We start from the raw sequence: 23,109 nt of genomic DNA, 5'->3' as shown, positions 1-23,109 counted from the left end.
GCCAAGCCCTGACACACAGGTTGTTCCAAGGTTTTACATTACTTCTGAGGTTTGATTATTCTGAAGCAATGGAAGTAAATGATTGATGCAAAAACGAATTTCTTCAGGTCTCCCAATCTGTGAACACCTTGGAACAGCCTGTTAATACGTAAATGTATTTAACTTTGACAGTTTGTTGCTTACTTTTGTACCATTTACTGGACTTGAACTACTTATATTAATAATTAATAATTAAGATAAAGAAGAATCATGAATACTACCATCAAGTTCAGCTTCACATGTTTGTATGCAACGCCCAGTACTGCGACTTTGTGGTTTGGACAAAGCAAGATATTACCATCAACCGCATCACCAGAGATGAAGAAATGCTGCAAGCAGTCCTGCCTAAAGCTGAAGTGTTCTTTAAACGGAGTATTTTGCCTGAGCTGTTAACGCACAGCGTGGATCCACTGATGCAAGCACCTGCAGTCTGCTCACACTGTCAAAGGCCAGACTTTGGGATGATGATTGACTGTGCAAAGTGCAAGAACCATTTCCACTACACAAGTGCCAGAGTAAGAAGAAAGCTTGTAGATTGGTATTGTGAACAGTGCAAAAAAAAACAACTCAGAATGAAATGTACTTTGAAGCCAATTATTTAATACAGTACTAGTATTTTACATTAAAACACTTAAATGTGCAATAAGTAATTTTTATTACAATAAACAGTTAAATAAAGAATGAATCTAAATCAAGCTATCTTCTTTGGACTATACATTTACAAAGGTTTGTTAATGCTCCACACACAATCACTATATCATCTAATGCCGGGCGTACACCAAAGGATTTTCAGAGTCCAAGACTAAAGACTGGCAGTCTTTAGGAATCTTACTGGAGTCTCGGCGCGCTCCCGTCGTCTCGATCGTTAAATGCGAGTCGATAATCTGCAGTCGGCGGCCCGATTTATGCCAGTCTTTCTCTAGTCTTTCATATCAAACATGTTTGATATTATCGCAAGTCTTTAGTCTGAGACTAAAAACTGTGAACCCAAGTCTTTAGATGTGAGCTGATAATCTTATAAAGTCTTTTCTAAATCTTTTCAAAGTCTGTAGGTGTACAGAAAGCATAAGAGGTCAACCTGTGTGAGTGGAATAACAGTTGTCAGAATTTTGAAATTTTTCCATCTACCTATTACTCTCTCAAAGTGTATTCTCGCATTAGACAAACGCCTTGAGATGCCCACTTCTTGAGCAGAGAGCTGCTTCTTTCCTTTGGTAAAGTGAGGGATCCTAAGGGTGGCACCACGTGTGGCAAGCTCATCTCTAATGGTAAAACCACGATCTGCTTCTATCTCATCATTATGCTCTAGGTCATGAAATCCAGACTCAGCTGTAATTTGTTTATCCGAAACACGCCCACCCCAACCTGCCGACAGAAAAGTAATGGCTCCTGCAGGTGACATTCCAACCAAATATTTAACAGTGTTGTGGCTTTTATAAGTCGAGTATGTCTGGGCTCTGGAGGTTAAATTTGTGGGTCTGTTGATCAAAATTTATGTACAGTCAATAATGCACCTGCAACGTTTATATTTGGGTTTAAAACATTTTGGCATATTCTTTAATATTGCAGGCTTGCTTGGCCACTTGATGAGAGGCTTTAAAGCCACAGACATAGCAGGGAGCCAACTTCTCAACATTTTAGAGAGGTCACATTCTGTAACATTAAATCTGAAAGCAATATCCTTGTTGCTGAGCCCTAATCTTAGTTTCATTAGGATGATAAATTGATGATCCTCCAGGTTCATAGAGCTACGCACAACCTCTACACTGTCTTTAAGTTTGTGAATCAACCACTCAAAAATGACACTGGTCAGACCTGTGAAAAACAGAACATGCACTGCTTTGCTTTTGATAGAGCTAAAGGAAAATTGTGTTTTTTTGAGTGTTGCCTTTAGTTCCTCATTCTCAGATTTCAGTTTGTTAATGTCCAAACGCAGGTTGTCACACTCTGTAGAAAGTTGGCTGTAATTGTGTTTCAGATCATCATGGAGAACTAGGGCTGTGACGATGTTAGATTTTTCACACCACGGTTATTGTGGCCAAAGTAATTCACAATATCGATATATCGCGATATCTATAGAAACCATGGGGGAAAAAATGTCAAATCAGTCAAATTAATTTTTACTTTGTTTATTTAATTTTTCTTTTTTCTTTTTTTCTGGTTTCAAACTGGAGCGAACTGGAACTGGAGTCTGAATGTTTCCTGCATAACTGAAAAGCTCCTAAACCTATTGTTGCGCCGGTGCAAGTCATGCAGATTTGAACAAAACAAAACAAGTGCAAATACAAAAATACGAAAATAAGACGAGCAAAGAAAACAGAGTATTTAAAAATCACCCTTTATTTAAACATATGAAAACAGAAACCCGCTGTTAACAGGTTAGTCACATTTCCCATTCCATGACTAGTAAAATAATCGCAATTTACTCTCTGTAAAATAGCGTAATCCGCAGGGTGATGGACACGGAGATGGGTAAAAAGGTTGATGGCTACACATTCTGCAGATTGGGTTTAAGGGGGTCGCACACCGGACAAGAAGCGTAGCTCTGCGCCGCACCGCGTGAAGCACACCTGACGCGCACTTTCTCAGTTCATGGCCAGCAATATTGTTCTGCTTAAGGAAATTATGAAATTAAGATAATGTCTGTAGGCTACTATGATATGATTGTGCTGTACAATTAAATACAATAATTGCTAAGTCTGCAGTCTGAACACTTTACCTCAGTCAGAACGCATCCTGAACTGAATGAATTGAGAATCTCACCTGAAAATCCGAGCCATTGCTGGGCGCCGCGGACAGACGCTGAATGGTGCCGTCGGTGTGTGTGTGTCTTTCTTTTACTGTCTATTGTGTGTGTAAACTCCTAGAAAATAATGTGTTCGAATTTTAAAGAATTCTCTGCGCTTCTCGTTTGGTGTGCGACCCCCTTTAATGTGCTGTTTTCTTTGAAGTCGAAGAACTCCCATACTGGCGAACTTACTTTCTCTCGCTCAGACAACATTCTTCTCAGAGTGGCTGCGCGGGCGCGCACTGCTTCTTCTTCTTATATGATAGATGCGAGTGCAATACTGCCACCTCAACTGGCGCTGGAGTATACGTGTCATGTTATCATAAAAGTCCTTTTCATTTTAAACATTGCGTTTATCGCCAATACCGGTATATTGTCACACTCTAAATTAACACGATGTCGATATTTCAAGCTTTGAATATAACGATTATCGTTAATACCAGTATATTGCGACACCCCTATGGAGAACCTTTGGGACTGTGGCTTCTGAAATATAGATTAGATTGTAATTGATTTATAAAAAATACACTGTCACTTGTTTTAGTTAAGCTTTTCTCTATTATTTGATAAGATGTTTTCAAACAGCATGTGCTAAACAGAATAATGTTCAACTTAATTCACAACACAGTACTGCTGTATTGAACATTATATAAACAGGATGACCCGATTCATCCTAATAATGACTGCCATTAGTTAAGATATTAGAAGTTCTTACCAGTGCAAGGGCCAGCAACAGGCTCCATTCTGCAATCATCTGAGGACTGGCAAGCTCCTGCTGATTCTGATGCAATCTTGTCAGTAACTTCTTTGGATTGCTGTACATCATCTGGTGGTCTGTGGGTGGGTTCATCCCTTTTTCTTTTCCTCTTAAATCTGATACTCAGAGATGAGAGCAAACAGTTTAGTCCAAAACTGTTTAGTTGGTTGGTAGACATAAAAACAATCGGGTCTAACAAATTATCTTTACAAAAAAGATGTGACATTACTTGTTATACATTCTTTGCCTTTTGATGCAGGCAATGTGATCCCAGTTAGCAACTAAATAAGGCAAAAGTGACAATATTTACCTCTCAAGTTTTGCATCGCCTTTGTTTATTTCACACTGGATTGAGAAGGAAAAAACAGAAGGGACAAAGTCGGGACTATCGAATTCCATGGATACCTCTCCTGCTCACACAAAAAAAGTGCATTCTAGTGATTGACAGTACGATAGAGTGTAAGATAGAGTTTACTAAGTTGTATAACGTATTAGCCAAGAACTAACGTTACCAACCAAGCTTAGTCAAGTCATCTTCATTTATATAACGTTAGCGCTTTTAACAATGTTAAAACAACGTCAGATTGTTCCAAAGCGGCTTTACAGTGATAATAGGAGATTAAAGTAACAGTTTAGGCTAACTAGCAAGACAATGTAACAAAATTGAAGGTAAGTTGGCTGGTCAGCAAGTTCGACTCAAACTTGTACTTATTCTGTGTTGTACAACTCATTAATTACCGTTATTTTGTTGTTGTAAGCCAAATCGAGAGATGTAACGTTAACGTTATATGATTTAGCGTAACGGTAACTTACCTGATATGAGGTGTGAACCACAGAGTCTGGCATTTTTTATTTGATCCTCGTTCCAGTTGGCTCTTCTGATGGCTTGTAACCAAAGATGTCTGCGGTTGGCATTAAAGGGAGTGCGAGTTGATGGTTTTCGGTAAAATTTAGGACCATTGTTTACAGATTTCCGATTCTGGCATCCCACTGCATAACACAACATTTTTCCGGTGGCGTCTTTAGCTCCCGACATGCACAGTGGAACCTGCGTGACATCGTGTGACGTGGGGTGATAATTCCCTTATAGGAACATGCGGTTTCTTTACACATTAAAGTACTTCTCACTTCAAATCATCTCTGCTGATGACTCAGAAGTCAGAGAGTTCACAGTACTGAATCTGAGGGTTGTAGAGTGCAGAAAGGCGTTCAGATTATGATGTGAGCTGAAAGTGAAACTAATCCTGCGGTTCAGACACAATGGATCTTTCTTGCACAGTGGACACAGTTTCAGTCAAAATCCACAATATGATATTGTGATGCATTGTGATTTAAACAGATCTATCCCAAAGTGGATGGTATTCTGAAGCTGTGGGCAATTATGCACAATCAAAACAGTCACACACATTCCAGTGTACCTCTGCACCACTGTAGGTGACTATTTGTAGTATCAAGACCCCTTCTCCCCATTTTCTTGCACTATGTGAATAAATAGAAGACACAAGAGCTCCTGTGAATGGGCACATTCTTGCTCCCAGAGGCACTTCACAAGTTATGAATGGTACGTAGTAGACAGGTGACGGTTAATAGGCAGAAAGCCAGAGTTGGGAAAAGGCCCGGACTTTCTCACACTCTCCCCCAAACACAGCTGACTGCACTAATCCAGAGAAGAATATAACACGAGTCCAAAGAGTTTAGATAAGACGAAGAGAAAGAGACAAGCAGATAGACAAGAGAAAGAGCCTCAAGGTCAAAGACTCCTTTAAAAAAAATGGATTAACAAAAATCAGGAATAAAAATTGAGGTGAGGTGAAAGGGTGCAATTATATAACATAATACTTACTTATGCCTACCGCCCAACTTTAGGGATAGGCCACGAACAAGGGCTCTCCAGTCATCCCGGTCCTAGCTGGGCCAACTTCTCTAACTGTCCCCATGTGTGGCCAGACCTCTTCACATCTGCATCCAGGTCGCGGCACCAGCCTCTCTTCCTTTTCCCTTGTGGGTTCCAAAAGAGGGCGTGTCTTACTATGCTTGATGCAGGCTTGCGAAGGGTATAGCCAACCCATCTCCATCGTCTTTGGAGGATCTCTTCCTCAATAGGCTGCTGTCCTGTTCGCTGCCACATCTCTAGATTACTGATGGTGCTTGGCCAGGGTACCATTAGGATTCGTCTGAGACAGGTGTTAATAAAGGACTGGATTTTCTTCATGGTAGTGACTGTTGTTCTCCAGCTCTCTGCACCGTACAGTACAACAGGCTTTAACATGGAGTTAAAGATCCTGATCTTGGTGTTCATTGGCAGCTCGGAGGATCCCCAGACTTTCTTCAGCTGATGGAAAGCTGCCCTTGCCTTTCTAATCCGCACCTTCACATCCGCCTCTGTCCCTCCACACTTGTCGACTACGCTGCCAAGATAGGTGAAGCTTTCCACTTCCTCTAGTGCTACTCCTCCTAGCCTGATGGAAGCCGTGTTGTTGTTGTTGACTTTGAGGATCTTGCTCTTCCCTTTGTGTATAATGAGTCCAAGGCTTGCTGAATGAGTTGCGATGATGTTAGTGATTTTTGCTGGTACCCCATAGTTTCTCAACAGACTCCAGGTGGTCTGCCTATCCACACTGTCAAAAGCCTTCTCATAGTCAATTAAATTTACATAGAGAGGTGAGTTCCACTCCAAAGACTGTTCCAGGATAATCCGCAGAGTTGTTATCTGGTCAATGCAGGATCTACTCTTCCTGAAGCCAGCTTGTTGGTCTCTGAGATGTGGGTCGACCGCATCTTTTATCCTGTTTAGGAGGACTCTATTGAATATCTTGCCTGGGGTTGACAGCAGTGTTACCCCCTGTAGTTGGAGCAGGAACTAAGATCAACCTTTTTTTGGGAGCTTGATGAGATAGCCCTCGTTCCACTCTGTTGGACTGTCTTCCTCCTCCCAGATGTTTTGGAAAAGAGGGTAGAGCATTTCCACAGTGGTCACTTCTTCCACTTTTAAAACTTCTGCAGGAATGGTGTCTGGTCCGGCTGACTTCCCGTTTCTCAATTGCTTGATGGCCTTATACATTTCTTCCTTCGATGGAATGCCACAAACGAGAGGAAGGTCATAGCTGGCTGGCTGGATATTTACTGGGTTTAATGGAGAAGATCTGTCAATAGGTCCTCGAAATGCTCTGCCCATCTATGTTTTTGCTGTTCTATCTCCGGAATTGCTTTTCCTTCTCTGTCTCTAACTGGCCTCTCTTATTGGCTGAATTTACCTGAGAGCTTTTTAATGTTTGTATACAGCTCTCTCATGTTACCATTTTGAAGCCGCACATTCTGCCTCTGCTCCCATTGCTTCCATGTAATTTCTCTTGTCTGCCCTTATACTCCGCTTTACTATTCTTTTTGCTTCTGTATGCTGCTCTTGGGCCTTGGCTTTTCTATCATGTATGCGGCTACTGTTTATTTCTGCCTTCTTACTTTTCCACTCCTGGATCTTTTCTAGGGTCCCCACTGGGATCCATTCTTTTTGACCCTTCTTCTTGTTACCTAGCACTTCCTTACATGTTGATGTTATTACCTCTTTAATGCTCTGGCATTTTTCATCCATGGTCTTTCTGTCGATCCACTGCTGTAGGATCTGGGCCTTTTTAGAGTGTGTACTTCGAAACACCTCTAGCCTGGCTGTTTCTTTCAGAGCACTGATGTTATACCTCTGGCGTTGACTGGATTGCCCTATCCAGTTCCGCCTCAGCTTGAGCTTTATGCGGGCGCCCAGGAGATGGTGGTCGGATGGTGACTATGTATTCCTGAAAATGTCAGTCGACATTATAATAATAATAATAATAATATGTGTTAAAGTTTACCCTCAGAGGTTTAACAATAAAATGGATTACAATTTATGTGGTTCAATACAAAATAAACATTTATTTAAACACACACAAAGAGCAAGATCTTTAAAGGACACAGGATAAAATACATGTACATAACAGTGTCCTGAAAAAACACAGCAACTGCAAATTAACAACTAATTGGGCAGTAGTGGAGATTGAACAGTGAATGCACAGCTAAGAGTTTAATCTTTTTTTAACCCCACTTAAGTTTACAATGCATATGGAGGACATAACCTTCCTTTTTTAAACACACACATGGAGGACATAACCTTCCCTTTTAAGCACATACACACACACACAGACACACTTCACTTTTTCATTTCTGCAAGCTTTTCATCAATTTGCTTGTCAATGTTGAACAGAGCAGCTCTTTTTTCCTTTGCTGTCCAACGGAAACTGTTTGATTTGGTAATGAACGTTAGACAACTTGTTTTTTCTGGTTTCTCTGACAATTCATCAGCAGATTTTTTGAGGGCAAACAATGTCTCAATGGTGGCCCTCTTCTTTTCAGACCTTGGAGTTTGTCACTAAGCTCCTTCCGCTTTAAGTCTACAGCATCCTGTTTTGACACTCTTTTTTGTTCACCAAGGTAGCCATGATATCTTTGCCTGGCTCCTCCTGCTGACAGAAGCAGCTCTTTTGTGATGGCTACATTTGATACACCTCCAACAGACCTGACATGGTCAACAATGAGCCTTTGAGCTACCACTTGCCTGTCCATGAGACAGGACAAGTACAACCTTCACTACATCCCACAGTCTGGAAAAAGAGGGGTTGGTCCCCATTGTCTCATAGAGCAGTGTGTCCACACGCTCTGCTTTGGGGTCAAAATCCCTGAATTTAGTCTGCAAGTTAGCCAAATCGCAAAACTCCCGGAACTCTCTCATCACATCATCCCATACAGTGTTGTTTAAATGTTTAGCCTCCACAATACTGCGTAGTTGTCACGGTTCATGGATTCATTGACTCGCCCTCGCTATGTGTGTGCGTGTTGAGTGAATAGGCGCGGCTTATCAGCACCGCTCGTTATCTCCGCTGATGAGCCGATCAGCACCAGCTGTTCTGAATGAGGATGTCCTATATATTGTTTGTCATTTCGTCTCGTCTTTGTCAGATGGTTGTGGAGGTCTCCGGTTGTCTCACTGTTATTTCTCCTCGCTCCAGTTCCTGTTTCCCTTTGCTATGGATTCTGCCCTGTTCGGAGGATCGTTGCTGTACCGGTCTCGTCGTCTGCCCACTGAGTCCTGCGTTGCCTAGCCTTGAGATCTGCTGCCTACCTGCCTTTGGACATGCACTACCTCTTTTCTTTGTGTTAATAAACACCAGTACTCACTTGCTATTGAATCCTTGACTGTACCTTTGTGCCATAACAGTAGGACTATCATAATTTGCCTAACACACTGTTCCTTAGATTTGGCCATGTGTCTCGGGTCTAAGCATTGTAGGCATCTTACTAAGGTGTGTTTCACAGGAGCCTTTGCCAGCAGCTTGTCAAGAAGATTCATCAGAAGTTTCTTATTGTACAATTTTATCTCTAGGAACTGCTTATCTGAATGATTTTTAGTGGACCTAAGTTGCTTATTGTAAGGGTTAGGCTGCATAGAACCTTATTGTAAAGTGTTACTGATTAGTTATACACTGATTCAGACGTCTCCTGAGTTCACTGTTGGAAAGATCAGTTGTTTTAAATTAATTAAAATTAATAGGTTCAAAGGAGTCATTAGTTCCCGAATTGGACGTGTCATGCGCGTTGTGTGATTATCCCAGCAGTTACGACATGGACCTCCAAGATTTGTGTCAACACAAAACATTTTATCACTGGATTGTTTTTTTCAGTTAAACGGTCCCTCCAGGATTTTGCGATGTTGCGATCGCAACAATTAACACAACTTCAACAAATCCCCGTGAATTCAGTGCAGCTTGCAATTTTGACCAATCACCGCAACTTTTCTGCAACTTTGACCAATCATTGCGGTATCCTGTAAAGCGCCGTCCACTTTCCTCACGCGGCGGCTCACTCTCCTCACACAACGGGCGACACTCTTTTTTTACAAAATAGATAAAACGTAAAACTCATTTCAAAGTTACATGCAACATTACGTTTTGCAGCTAGGCGGGCATTATAACGTGTGTTACAAAGTGAGCACATTTGTCTCTGAAGTAAAGGCTGGACTACAATAGAGCAGATGGTGAACAGTGTTTTCTCTGGGACATGGTAAGTCCCTTTGGGGAGGACTTTGGGCTTTTTCACTTTGTAAACCTATAACATGCACAAAAAATATATATAACAATAAAAGAAAAGTCCCGCTCCTCCGTGAGGCTCATCAGTAATCACTCGCGTCGTTCTCCCGCGGCCCTCAGTCTCGTCCTGCTCGCCACAGTAAACATAATGAATGGCGACTGTAGAACGCAAAAGCCGAATCCCGGACATTTTTGGCGATCTCGAAATCCCGGACAGACTTGTCACGGAGACTCACTAGTAGATAGCCTTGTTGTTTAACTGTGCTCTCTTACCGGTAGGGCGTGGCTTGGGAATGGCAAATTCAAAAATAATTTCACATTTCTACTACATACAGTTTTTTTACAATCGCTATGAATTTTTTTTTCAATACTTTTAACAAATTTCCTAAACTCTTAACGCACCAACACACCTACAACACAAAATTGGCAAAACAGTTAATTTCATGCTCAAAATCACACATTGTAAACTAAACTCCAACACTAATTTTCAAAATACAATAATACACTAGCAACAATACACAAACATGTCTCAAAATCAAATAATTTTTCAAAACACTAACATATATGTTCTCGTCCAACAGGAAGATTTAGTCAATCGTAGCACAATGTCATAAAAACACTAACATCAGATGGAATTACAGAAACTGCATTATTTTATGTGTGTCAGGTATGCCCTTATACAACAGACAGTATATTGTATTGATGATAGATTGTGTTTTGCACTGCAGTTTCTTTTGAAGCCTCTCTACAGTTTTGTTGGGTTTAGGTCTTTTTCTGCAGAAATTCAATGAAAAAAGACCCATCTAAGAGTGCTTTATAGAATGTACTGTTACTGTAATGAAAAAACAAAGACAGAGACAGAATTGCTGCAATGAATAAAATAAATTTATATATTTGCATAATTCAATCAGCTGTTTCTCAGTAACAATAGAATAAAATACAGGGGATATATTTGCGTATAAACAGCTGTTTACCTTGACTTTAGCCTGTAAGGTTAGGTTTAGAACATGGTGTTATCTGTTCTGACATACTTAAAGCATACCAGTGTTAAAGCATTGGTAAATTTGCCAGTAAAAATCCATTGTTTTGGTCTTGTTAGAGCTTGTGTGTAAAAGAAGTTCAAGCATTTTAAATTTGTGTTAATTGTATGCATTTTGTGTTAAAGCAACAATAAATGTTTTACCAGTATAGCTTACACAGACGGATGCAGTGCTAACTGTGTTAAGAGTTTAAGAAATTTGTTAAAAGTATTGAAAAAATTGTAAATTACCCTTTTTAAATACACATTCATCTTTACAGTGGTGAAGAATCCCATCTATCTACCTTTGCTGTTTTAACATATAAAAACAAATGCCAAAGAAAATCCCAACTTTCATCGCAACTTTTTAGAAAAGTAGCCGCAACATCAGGCATTTTAGGCTGCAACAATCACAAAAAAGGCCCGCAAAATCCTGGAGGGACTGGTTAAACTTGCAGCTCTGCTACAATAGCAGATAACTTTAACTTTACATGCCGGCAGAGATGGGCAGTATTTAAATTACATGTATTTGAAATACGTATTTAATTACTTTTGAGTATTTTGTAATTTGTATTTTCCCTAACAAAAAAAAATCAAATGTAATTTGTATTTAAATACTTTGAGAGACTGTATTTTGTATTTCAAATACTTAAATACTTATTAAATAGGCCTATGTCATTTTATTTTCTTATACAATAACTTTAATCACCGGGCTTAATAGGACTACCAAATAGCCTATCACAATTTTTGGGCAAGATGCAAGTAAATCACGTTACATGTTCCTGTTGGATCCATTCCATCGCGCGACCAAGATCAGAATAAAGAAGCTGTTTTTCTGCTAATTTAAACTGCTTTAAGGTAAAGTATCTAATAAAATATACTATCAAATATTATTCACTGAATGTCATTATTGGAAGATGACAACAGAAGATTAGCGCAAATAGCTAGAACTTGTGAATTGACTTACTAACTAAAGAGTGACATGCACTGTCTAGTAATGCACGGATCTCAGTCATATCCATTATATCCATACTTGTATTTTAATTAAATACATTTTTCACAGCAGTATTTTGTATTTTATTTAAATACATTTAATGAGTAAGTATTTGTAATTTGTAATTAAATACTTTTTGATGTATTTGTGCCCATTGGATTTAATGTTTAAGCTTACCTTTGATCAGTCTAATCATGTCATCAGCAAGGAAGGGCAGCATTGGTTGGTCCGTCTGATACATGGTGAGAAAGGGCTCAATTTCTCGCGCAATGCTGATGAATATGCCAACCTTTACAGTGAAGAGAGGGTCAGCACACCGGTTCTTAACCTCCTAAAACGATTTCACCTTTGGGTTGGGGAGTTCGCTCTCCCTACCATCTCCACGTATCGTTTCACATGCGGCCAGAGCTGCAATCCTCTTTCCGCTACGTTAACATTCTCGACCCACTGGTGCTTGCAAAACTTTAGCATGCTTGTGCTGCATCCAGTCACTGTCACAAAGTCCTCGTGCCAGGCTGGGGAGTCATGAAACAGCCAGTAGAGACAAGAAAGTCCATGTTCAATCTCCCACCCAATCGCTTTATATCCACCTCTAAATGCATTGTGCAGTATATGCAAAACGCACAACCCGATGTTGATAAGTGACTTTCCCACATCAATCTGCACCTGCTTTTGAAGGATTTCAAACACTTTCCAATTCACGTTGGGTCCATCCATCGAGATTTGGATGAGGTTGGTGATTCCGAGCTGTGAAAGCAAGTTGTTGAGTTTCTCAACAACATCTTTGGCGGTTGAATGCCCCAGGAACTCTGAACCAATGTATTTGGTCTTCACCACGGGCCCGTCCCATAGCCTGACATGGACGTCTAACTGTTTAGTCTGGAGGTAATGATTCAGGCTCTCGTCAAATAAAAGTACATAAGACATCTGTTTAGCGACTGTCTTCAAAGTGAGCTGTTTAAAATAAGGAGCCAATCCAAAATTACACAAGTAAGCACACTTATGTTCCCCACACGCAAATTTGGCTGCCAACTGACTGTCAGGAAACATGGCGCTGAAAAGTGCGCTGACATCCTCGCACGATTTAAAAGAATAGTGGGAGTTTGCGACTTTTAACGCCCACAATACCTCGGCCCTTAATACGTCTTGTCTAGTAACATTTGAGATAGTCCCTTGTCTTGTGCCTTCAGTCTGACTCATGATGGAAGAACCTGCAAATCGGGCCTAACATTGGTCGATGTCAACGGAGGAGAAAAGAAGCTAGTGATAGTCATGCTCGAGCCTTCACGCGCAGCCACAACTGCCAGGTGCTTGGCGCCTTTAGCATGGCTAGCTAGCGCCGATTCTCCCATATTAGAGATGTCAATTATCTTACAACATAGTCCACATCTCGCTTTCCTCGGGTCCTGGACCTTCTCGAGCCATGTCTTGTATGTTTCCAAGTGAAGCCAGACATTGTTAAATCGACACTTTCCTGGCATTTCAATTAAATTTCTGTCAGCACCGACTTCGCCTCAGGCAACATCGCAACAAGTGAGTGAATTGGAAGTGAACTGAACATTATGCCGCCTGAATATAAGGACGTTAAGACAGCGCAAAATATTTTTATTTATTAAACAGTTTTTGCATCATAAAGGTTTTTGAACCGCTCTTAGTCTGACCCGTCACCTAGGACCTGTTTGCCTTGGGAGACCCTACCAGGGGCATAATAGCCCCAGACAACATAGCTCCTAGGATCATTCAGGTACTCAAACCCCTCCACCACGGTAAGGTGGCAGTTCAAGGAGAGGGCTTTTATCTGTGTTAAAAATTAATTAAAATAAATAAAAAAATCAATGACTTTTCCAAAACTTTCTTGTTCTTTTCATTTTTTCAAAACCTTTTCAGGCCTGGAATTTTTCAAATTCCATAACTTTTCCAGTTTTTTTCAAAACGTACGACACCTGATTGAAGTCACCCATGGTGACGATGATGTTTCGTCTTGGGCATTCCTGGATGATGGTCAGCAGCCTGTTATAGAAATCCTCTTTGACGTCTTCTTCGCTGTTGGGGGATGATATCCATGTTGATCCTGTTCGTTGTGCGGAAGCAGGCAGCGAGGACCCGTGGGCCATGTGCCTCCCATCCAATGAGAGCTCTCTGTGCCATCTTTGTCAACATCAGGGCCACTCCCTGGCTGCGGGGTGCGTTTGCTTCCTTGTGGGCTGAGAACAGCAGCAGCTCCCCTGTGGCTAGTTTCTTCTGACCAGCGCCTGTCCACCTAGACTCACTGATTCCCAGCAGATCTAGATTGTAGCGTCTCATCTCGTCTGCCACTTGAGCTGTTTTGCCGGTTTCAAACATGGTTCTGACATTCCATGTTCCGATGTTAGTGGTGGTCCTGGTGGAGATGATGGTTGTTGGCCTAGTAGCTTCCATAGCGCTTTCCCTACTAGGCGTCATACTTTCTCCAGCTATGGGTCCATCTTCTCCCAGGGCCTTAGTTACTTTTGAATTTCTTGTCCGCGAATCTGTAACATTATTCTTTTTTCAGGGTGGGGTTGTAAGCCCCATGCTCAACCCCCAACCTGGAGGACCAGGTGTTTCTCTTCGTCTGACCTCTACCATGAGTCCTGCCCGGCTTGGTTGAACCTACCAGGGGCCTTGCCCCCGCCGGTATAGCCCTCATGGTCATGGAGGCATGCAAGCCTCCCCACCAAGACAAGGTAGCAACACATTGGGGAAGTATAACATAATAGCTAGCTAATTTACCATTTATCTGGTAAGGTTTTTGTGAGAAAGCTTTTTATCTGTCCTGTTTATTATTAAATTGAACCTTTCAACAAAATCATCGTAAACAAAAGTAAACATTGACTACACATAAACGGTGTGAAATAAACCATGTCATCCATGCCATAATCGCAATTTAGGATGTAATTGATATAAAAACAATTTCAAACTGCCTGAAACAATCACAACAGTTCAGTATTAACCCTAGTCTACTCAGATGGCATGTCCCAGCTGAATCAGTGTTTCGGCCAAAAACTACAGCACTTGTTGGCCTGCAGAACCTTATCAGCGCCTGCTGTCTGGTTGCCCGGGGCAACAGGTAGGTCCTAGTTCTGGGTCAGAAGTCCATTAGCAAATGAAAGCTGTTGTAAGTAATGCAGACACACTCTGTGGCCCTGATTTGTGTGTTTGCATTAGGGTTAGCGACATCAAAGCACATGCGATCGCAGTAAAACTGCAAGGGTGGTGATGGCGGTTGGGGGTGTTTATTTCACTTTATTGTAATACGCTACTCATGTGGCAACCAAAAGCATAAATGAAAACACATGTTTATAACAACCTATATGTTTTAAAGAAAATTTCTAAAATTCCTAAAATGTCTCATTTAAGTCAACGTGAAAAGCATTTTTAATGCAAAGTTTTCCTTTTAGATCTTTCATCTAAACGTGATAACTTGTGCTACCTCTAAAACAATTTTCCTCCAGGAGAAGCATAAAACAGCCTCATCAAATTTCTCAGAAAACCGAGTGTGTGAAAGCGCTCTGATAAAGACGTGATCGCAGATAAGCATCAACAGCACTGGAAACTAGTGCAAAAATGACTATGATAATAAGCATGAGTGAGCGAGTTTGTGACTGATCACAACCCCTCTCTTTCCATCACACAACGTTTGTGTTGTTAAGGATTGGTGTAAATGGAGCTGTGTGTGAGTATTGACGGGTCAGTAGCGATGACCCGTCTTAATCACCGGGTTAAGCAGGCGGAGGGGAAATGGGCCCTTCCAGTCATTTAATGTAATTATAGCCATACAACCACACATAGAAGCACACACACACGGCGTGGTTTTTCCCATTAAATCTTTGTATATCTAATACCTCATTGGCTCACTTTTATCACGTCATATGTGTTTGTGCTAGTCTAAACCTAGGTCACGTTTCCTGCATGTCCTTATTTTCCCTTGAGGTTTGATTAAGTATGCCTTTCTATCTACTGTATCTACTAAACTAGCACAAAGCCAATCTTGTGTGAGCTGAACTTCAGAATGATATGCAGCTATATAGGCTGATAAAATAAACAGATTGACTTTCCTCCGTGATAATTGGTCTCCAGCTATAATACTCAAATACACCTGGGAATATACTGTGGATCTGTGATAAAACAGCTTACGGTCTAAGTTAATGTAAAACACAAATAAAGTGGGAATATGATTCATGCCAGACCCTGCTTGTTTGGAAACAGGAAATTGCACCCATCACCTCCTTTCTGTTTTCTGGTAAACTCTCTTTGTAAGTCCATTATCCACACAAACACAAAAGAAAAACACAAGAAAAGACTGTATGGGAACATAAAAAGCTGCTGATGTCGTTATAACCACATTTAGTGATTTAGTGGCCATCTTCAACCCATCCTTCTCTGCTCTCTCTCTCTCTGTTTGTCTCCCTCTTTCTCTTTTTCTCCTTGTTTGTCTTTTCCTCCCCAGCATTTGAACTTCGCCATCCTCTCCATCCGTTCCGGCCTTGACCTTTTCTCCCTTCAAAGCTCTACTGCTGTCCAGCAGCCCCCCTCCACGGCGTCAGACTCCACTGACCTGCAGTTAATGTACGGCACTTAAAAAAGTTCATTATCTTTAGACACCCTCATCATTCTTATTTCCCCTCTCTTTCTTTTGAGTTCTATCTTGCTTGAGGTCATTATCATCTCTGTGGAAACACTTTGATGAATCTGAAAACATGTCACATTTCACCCTAAAATTAAAGAAAGAAAATAATAAATTTTAGTTTGCGTAATGAAAATTAAGCATGTGGATGTTTTTTGCATTATGACGTAAGCACATTTACTTCCAAACTTTTTTGTAATCTCTAATATTAGCCACGTTTCCATTGCAGATTTGCACAAAACTTTTGCGATATTTTCTAAATGTCGATAAAAAACTAGGTCTAGTTTCAAAGGTCTTTGAAGTGCTTCAACGGACATGTGCACGATCGCAGCTGATGAAGAGAGTCTTATCTAGCGAAACGATAGGTCATTTTCAATATATATATATATATATATACATATACTTTTTTAACTACAATTGTTCAGATTGAGCTGAGGCCGGGAACTATGTCATCAAGTTGAAAGGTCACTGTCGATGTCGTGGGCGCCAGCAGAAGTACCGTCCCACTCAACCACGCGAAGGAGGATAGTTCAAATTGTAATGGTTGCTTTGTAAACAGTAGGGCGGTACTTCCGCGACATCAACAGTGACCTTTCAACTTGATGATGTAGTTCCCGGCGCGTTGCAGATCAGCTCAATCCGAACAATTGTAGTTAAAAAAATATATGTATATATATTTTTGTTTTTGGAAAATGACCTATCGTTTCGCTGGATAAGACTCTCATCATCACCTGCTTTCGTGCACAGTCCGCTGAAGCACTTCAAAGACCTTTGAAACTGAATTGATTTGGACTTCAAAACGCTGGTTGTCAATGAAGTCCATTATTCGAAGAAAAATCCAGAAATGTTTTCCTCAGAAAACTTAATTTCTCTTCCACTGAGGAAAGAAAGACATGGATATCTTGGATGGCATTGGGTGAGTAAATTATTAGGAAATTTTCATTTTGAGGTGAACTAATCCTTTAATGCAAAAAAAAAAGATTATTCCATTGCAGTTTTGCAAAATATTCCTTTTTCGAATTGCCTGAAAAACCACCTCATGCGAGCGTAATGACCTTTTTGCGATATATGGCAGTTTTAGCGAAATTGACATTTCCATTGGGTGTATTTTCAATTTGAGCAATTTGAAGGGTAATGGAAACGCAGCTATTGCCAATTCTGATTTTCATTACTGTAAAAATTATTTCTTTATTAGTTTAAGTATATTTTTACAGGAAGTACAACGAATATCACCATGATGCATAATATACCATTTAAAGTTTTTTTCTTCACATTAATGTAAACTTTTTTTTTTCTTATACATTATATCTGTCATGGTGGGAAAAACAGGTATGTGAGAGTGTGAAAAGAGATATAAAAGTGATTTACGTTTCTTTTTCTATTTTTTTCTTTTCTTTTTGCTTGAGAACAGAAATCTACTGTCAGCAGCAACCTCTTACTGTCTTCTAAACCCTCCCAGCCAAGTAATTTGTTTTCCTATCCATTCCTCCCTTTCTTTTTCCTTTTTGTCATTCTTTTTTCGCCTTTTTGTCCTTTTTCTTTGGTTTCTCAAATATAGCTCAGACTGGTTTCTTTGGCCATGGTGCTTGTGCTTTGCATGTTTGCGCAAGTTTTAAATATAAAGAGCCAAATAGCCAAGCAAAGACAAAGGTAAAAACATGTACCTAAAAAGTGTAAACATTGAACAACATACTGGAGAATACCTGTCATTGCAGACTGTATTTTTAGAGCTCAAAATTTAATTATGTCAGCTGATAAGAGAGAAAAATAGAAAAGGTGCACAGAGTTCAGCTCCTATCCTCATCTGACCAGACAGCAGAAATGTCTCAGCTTCATTCATTAGACTACACTATGCTTGCCACTCGTTAATCAATCACTGAAACACGGAAAGGAATAAACTGATCAAAAATCACAATTACGATGTGATGTGCTTTTGGTCAAAATAAAATTGATTGGGCAATTTCATATTTTCTCTAATTTTTTTACTTCCTAAAAAATGCCCACAAGCTTTTAAGTGCTAGTGCAATAAAATGTTACACATCAACTTACAATAAAATCATATTCTACAAAGGCAACAACTCCAACCACGGACAAGTTTGACATCAGCATGTTGCTAATCTAACAGTCAGCATGATGGAGCACCTTTCTGGAACTGGCCCAAAGCCCTAATAAACAAAAATACATTGCTCACAAAAATACTGGGCAAAATATTTTTTAATTGTTAAAAAAATAAAATACTATTTGAAAATATATAATTTTAGTATTGAACAAATTATTCAGTATACACCAATGAGCCAAAACATTATAACCACCTGCCTAATATGCTGTTGGTCTGTGTGCCAAAAAAAACAAACAGAGGAGACCCACCGAACCATGGACACTCAAGACCACTGAAGGTGTCCTGTTGTATCTGGCACCAAGACATTAGCCCCATAAGTTGCGAGGTGGAGCTGCAGTGGATTGGACTTGTTGGTTTAGCACATCCTACAGATGCTCAATCAGATTGAAACTGGTGAATTTGGAGGCTAGGGTATCATGTCCCTCAAACCATCGCTTAACAATGTATGCATTACCATCAGGGAAAACTTAGTTTGCAGTCAGCAGAACATTGCACAAAGCATCACACTCCCTTTACCAGCTGTCATCAGTGAACAGTGAATCATGGTGGCATTACTTCCCCAAGGTAAATGGCGCACACGTACACAGCTGATGATCAACATTTTTTGTTTCACTTGTGCGTGGTTATAATGTTTTGGCTCATCAGAGTTTTTTTTTTTTTTCTGTGCTCGGTGCAATAAAAAAATATATATATAAAATAAAAAAAACCTCAGACAGATTTTTTTTTTAAGCTGTGAAGTAATTATAGCTGTTTCAGTCAATTTGGGCCCGAAACCAATGTTGGTATATTTTTTGCTGAACTTTTGAGTCTAGGGTGATATTTGAGATAAGAGTGCATTGCAATGGCACATTTAACAGCAATTAGCACGGTTACCAAAACAAATTGATAAGTATACCATATGCATATAGACGCACAAATACACACTAACTCTTCTCCATCTAATTTAACATCCCATGCAGTGCTGGGGCGATAAAGAGTCAGATAGAGGTGACCACCCTTCTCAGTTACATGTCCGTCACAACCCAAACATTAATTTCCTCCATAGCAGGGGGCTTACAGGACAATTTCTCTCTGATCTTCTGACCTTTCTTATTTCATGTCCCCTCTCTCCACTTTTACATCTCTTTCTAAGACATTCACTTGCTTCTAAGTGTTAAGAAATATATTCACTTTGAATGCATTAAGAGATTTGTACCCTGGCAACCGTGAGGAGCTGTAAATACTGAGCAGGTCATGACCTCTATTTTCCTTCTTCTCTCTCCAAACATTGACTTTTCCAGTCTATATGTTTGAGAAGACTCTTTTGTATTTGTGCTGGTATTCGTTTCTCATTTCGGCTTACTTTTGGTTGTTTAATTGTCAGTGCAACGCTCTGCTTGTACAACCCACCCATCCCATTCAAACTCTTTCTGTTTCTTGCACTCTGGATTGTTTTTTTTAGATGAGACGTGGTCAGACTTTTGATGGGAGTTGGTTTTTATAGAGATGCAGTCATGACACTTCGGTCCCAGTCATATGGTTTCAAGAAATATCACTGTGGCGAAGGACGGCGTTTAACTAGGAAATGAGGAAACAAGATACACCTGGGGAGATAAATCGACATGAAAACTACATAAGACTACAAAACTTGGCACAAGACAGGAGATGACAAAAGTACACACAAGACAAGAGGAACACAAGACAGGAATCATGAAAACTATGTTTCGTCATTTAGGAGAAGAGATGCGAGACGGTGTGCTTCACAGGTGTTGCTTATTAGCAATTGCACCACCGGCCTCGCGCCGTTCTCTCACGGTTGCTAATGAGCAACACCTGTGAAACACACCGGTCTCGCATCTCTCACGGATGAGCGACGATGCTGATGATAGAGAGAGGAACAGGCCTGTGTTTTAGTATTTGTATTTTATTTTAGCAAGCAGTCGTCCGCGAGGGGCTGCTGGCAGTTCTTTATGTTTATTTTTGGTAGCCAGCAGTCGTCTGCGAGGGGCTGCTGGCGGTATTTTTGTTTGTTGTATTTTAAATAAAGTTTATTTAATTGTTCGCCAGTTGCAGCCTCCTTCTTCCCTGAACATTGCTACAATCACATTTGAGGTGCTTCTCTGTCAGCATTGCCATTAAAATACAAAAAAAACACACAGAAAAGAAAATCTCAATCTCACTAATCAACTTTTCAAATTTTGACATTTGCATTACTCCATTCTTAAGTTAAAAAACATGCATGACAAATGGCTAAGAAAGTCAAATCTATACTATAATCACACTTACAGTGATCAAGGCAATTTGCAACTCAAATTAAAGTTGACTAATTATATTACTATCTAATTATGAACAGACTAGGTTGTATCAGCTCCTTGAGCCAGTGATCTCTGAGATCACTGGAAAGGAGCCAAATTAGGTTAAATTGTGACCATAATGAGTTTAGAATAATTACTTTAATATGTTGTTGTGTGTGACTGATGGATTTATGCTGTTAAATGGAAAGCTCCCTCTACCCAAACACAGTTCATTCAACCATAACTGTGAAATTACAGGTGCTATTACCATTTCTAAGAGAGTCAGTTGAAAGTCAGTTGTAAAATAAACTGTATCCAAATCGCCCTGCACAAGTTTCCAAAATGTTATGCCAAATATCTCTTATCAAGACACTCTAAATCAGAAAGTTGACATGCAGACATCACACTTACAACATCAGCTCTTCTCCTAAATGACGAAACATAGTTTTCATGATTCCTGTCTTGTGTTCCCCTTGTCTTGTGTGTACTTTTGTCATCTCCTGTCTTGTGCCAATTTTTGTAGTCTTATGTAGTTTTTCATGTTGATTTATCTCCCCAGGTGTATCTTGTTTCCTCATTTCCGAGTTAAACGTGTTTGCCCCTGTGTATTTATAGCCCTTCTGTTTCACTTGTTACTTTGTCAGTTGTTGTACATGTATTGGTGGCTTTTGTTTGTGTGATACTCGTGGTTTTGTTCCTTGAGTTCTGTTTTATCTGAGTTCTGTTTTATCTGTGTATGTGTTACTTTATTAAAAATCCTGCACTTCGCCTCCACCTGCTTTCCTCAGCATGTTACAGAACAACTGACCAAGTAAAAAGTGAAACACAAGGGCTATAAATACAGGGGGAAAAAGCTTAACTAGGAAATGAGGAAAAAGGATGCACCTGGGGAGACAAATCAACATGAAAAACTACATAAGACTACAAAACTTGGCACAAGATAGGAAATTACAAAAGTACACACAAGACAAGAGGAACACAAGACAGGTATCATGACAATAGTGATGTCACATTGACAAAGTACGTGCAGCAAATCAGTCAAGCAAGCATGTTTCATGTCTCATATTTATATGAAAGTTAGAGGTTTCTGGGATGAGGAGTTTTATCTTAGATTATTAGATTCTTAAATCCAGAAATCCTGTTATCCAACCTTAAAGGGACATTGTGTAGGAATTTCTCCCATCTAGCGGTGAAATGGTATTTTGCATTCAAACGAATTGTGCTCTCCAGCGCCTCGCTTTTTCAAATGCGTGTTGCATCTACGGTAGCTGTTATGTACCAAAAAGCTATGACAGGATGTCTTCTAATAGCATCTAAGTTATTAGTTATTTCAAACAAACTGCAACTTGACAAATGTTACAGTATGAATAATAACAGTGAAAAACATTGTTTTCATCTTTTTAAAGGCAAACTGCAATATAAATGAAAGAAGTCCAGTCAAGCAAGGAGTGTGTGTATGTGCCTGTGCAGTCATTCAGAGAGTGATGAGACAAGCTGTGAGCCATCATTTACACACACAGTAGAATCACGTGCAGTTGCCAGGGATAATATACAAGTCTGATATGAAAAATACTCCAGATAAAGAGAGCGAGAAATGCAGTTCAGTAGTTAGGAGAGAAAGAGGGATGGGAGAAGGAAGGGAAGTAAGGTGGTTGTGCTTTCATTCCTCTCTTGGTTAATTACTATGCTGAAAGATAAATTACCCAGTAAGCTGCTCCCAGCTGTACTCCTTAACCTCTACAAGCCGTGTATTTGGGTGTTCTCTTTTCAAGCAAGAGTGTGTACAACAAATCATTCAATGCCTTGGTCAGATCTCTTTTTGCGTTCAGTAAGACAACCGTATATATATATCTATGTTAAGCTTTGTCATCTATAGCTTAACAGATACACTAAGTATTCTAAGTCATCTCCTGAACTGACATCTATCGTTATGAATGTAGCATCACAAAAAGTTTTAAATGCAATGTTATTGCAAATTACTTTATTTTCAAACATTTTTCACTAATTATTAATATTACGCAACTGAGAGAACCCAATAATAGGAAATATCAAGCGAGTAGTATTCACGTTTCTTGACCACTGATGGCTTGGGGTGCATTAACAGTTTTAGTGCAAACCCGAGTCTATATGAAGTCAGAGTTCACTTTGTTTTATATTGTAAACACCAGCAAATGCCAACTGAGTTCACAGTGCAGACAGTCATTCTCTGCTTGTTCTGTACAAGACAACCAAAATAGTAAAGGCTGACTTGTTAGCCAAATAAAGTGATAAACAGTCGGTACTGCCATTGAAAGTGCAATCATACTGTAGTTAAAAATATATTTATTTATATATATTTTTTTTTTTTTAAATAACACTATGAG

At 39.8% G+C, this 23,109-nt stretch overlaps 1 protein-coding gene and 1 pseudogene across 1 annotated transcript; both read right to left on the bottom strand.

Moving 5' to 3' along the window:
* Positions 1-1,112: 1,112 nt before the first annotated feature.
* On the bottom strand, positions 1,113-7,512 carry LOC143741439 (uncharacterized). Its single transcript, XM_077233786.1, has 6 exons — positions 5,428-7,512; positions 4,398-5,241; positions 3,895-3,994; positions 3,543-3,700; positions 1,207-1,404; positions 1,113-1,117 (listed from the first exon to the last, which is right to left on the bottom strand). Exons 2-6 carry the CDS (start codon positions 4,618-4,620, stop codon positions 1,113-1,115), a joined length of 684 nt encoding a protein of 227 aa, XP_077089901.1. The 5' UTR covers positions 4,621-5,241; positions 5,428-7,512.
* On the bottom strand, positions 5,424-14,253 carry LOC143741438 (uncharacterized; annotated as a pseudogene).
* Between the last annotated feature and the right edge of the window lie 8,856 nt (positions 14,254-23,109).

Source organism: Siphateles boraxobius, unplaced genomic scaffold, assembly GCF_051911475.1.
Source record: "Siphateles boraxobius isolate OS27281-9 unplaced genomic scaffold, OSU_SipBor_1 19, whole genome shotgun sequence".
In the NCBI taxonomy this organism is placed as follows: Eukaryota; Metazoa; Chordata; class Actinopteri; order Cypriniformes; family Leuciscidae; genus Siphateles; species Siphateles boraxobius.
The sequence above is the reverse complement of the archived record's forward strand: the minus strand, read 5'-3'. Positions and strand labels throughout refer to the sequence as shown.

Coding starts and splice junctions, on each gene's coding strand:
- LOC143741439 (XM_077233786.1), bottom strand. CDS start 4,620: ATGTCGGGAGCTAAAGACGCCACCGGAAAAATGTTGTGTTATGCAGTG. Junction 3,701..3,894: donor GGCGATGCAAAACTTGAGAG/GTAAATATTGTC, acceptor TCTGAGTATCAG/ATTTAAGAGGAAAAGAAAAA. Junction 1,405..3,542: donor TGTTGCTGGCCCTTGCACTG/GTAAGAACTTCT, acceptor TTCTGTCGGCAG/GTTGGGGTGGGCGTGTTTCG.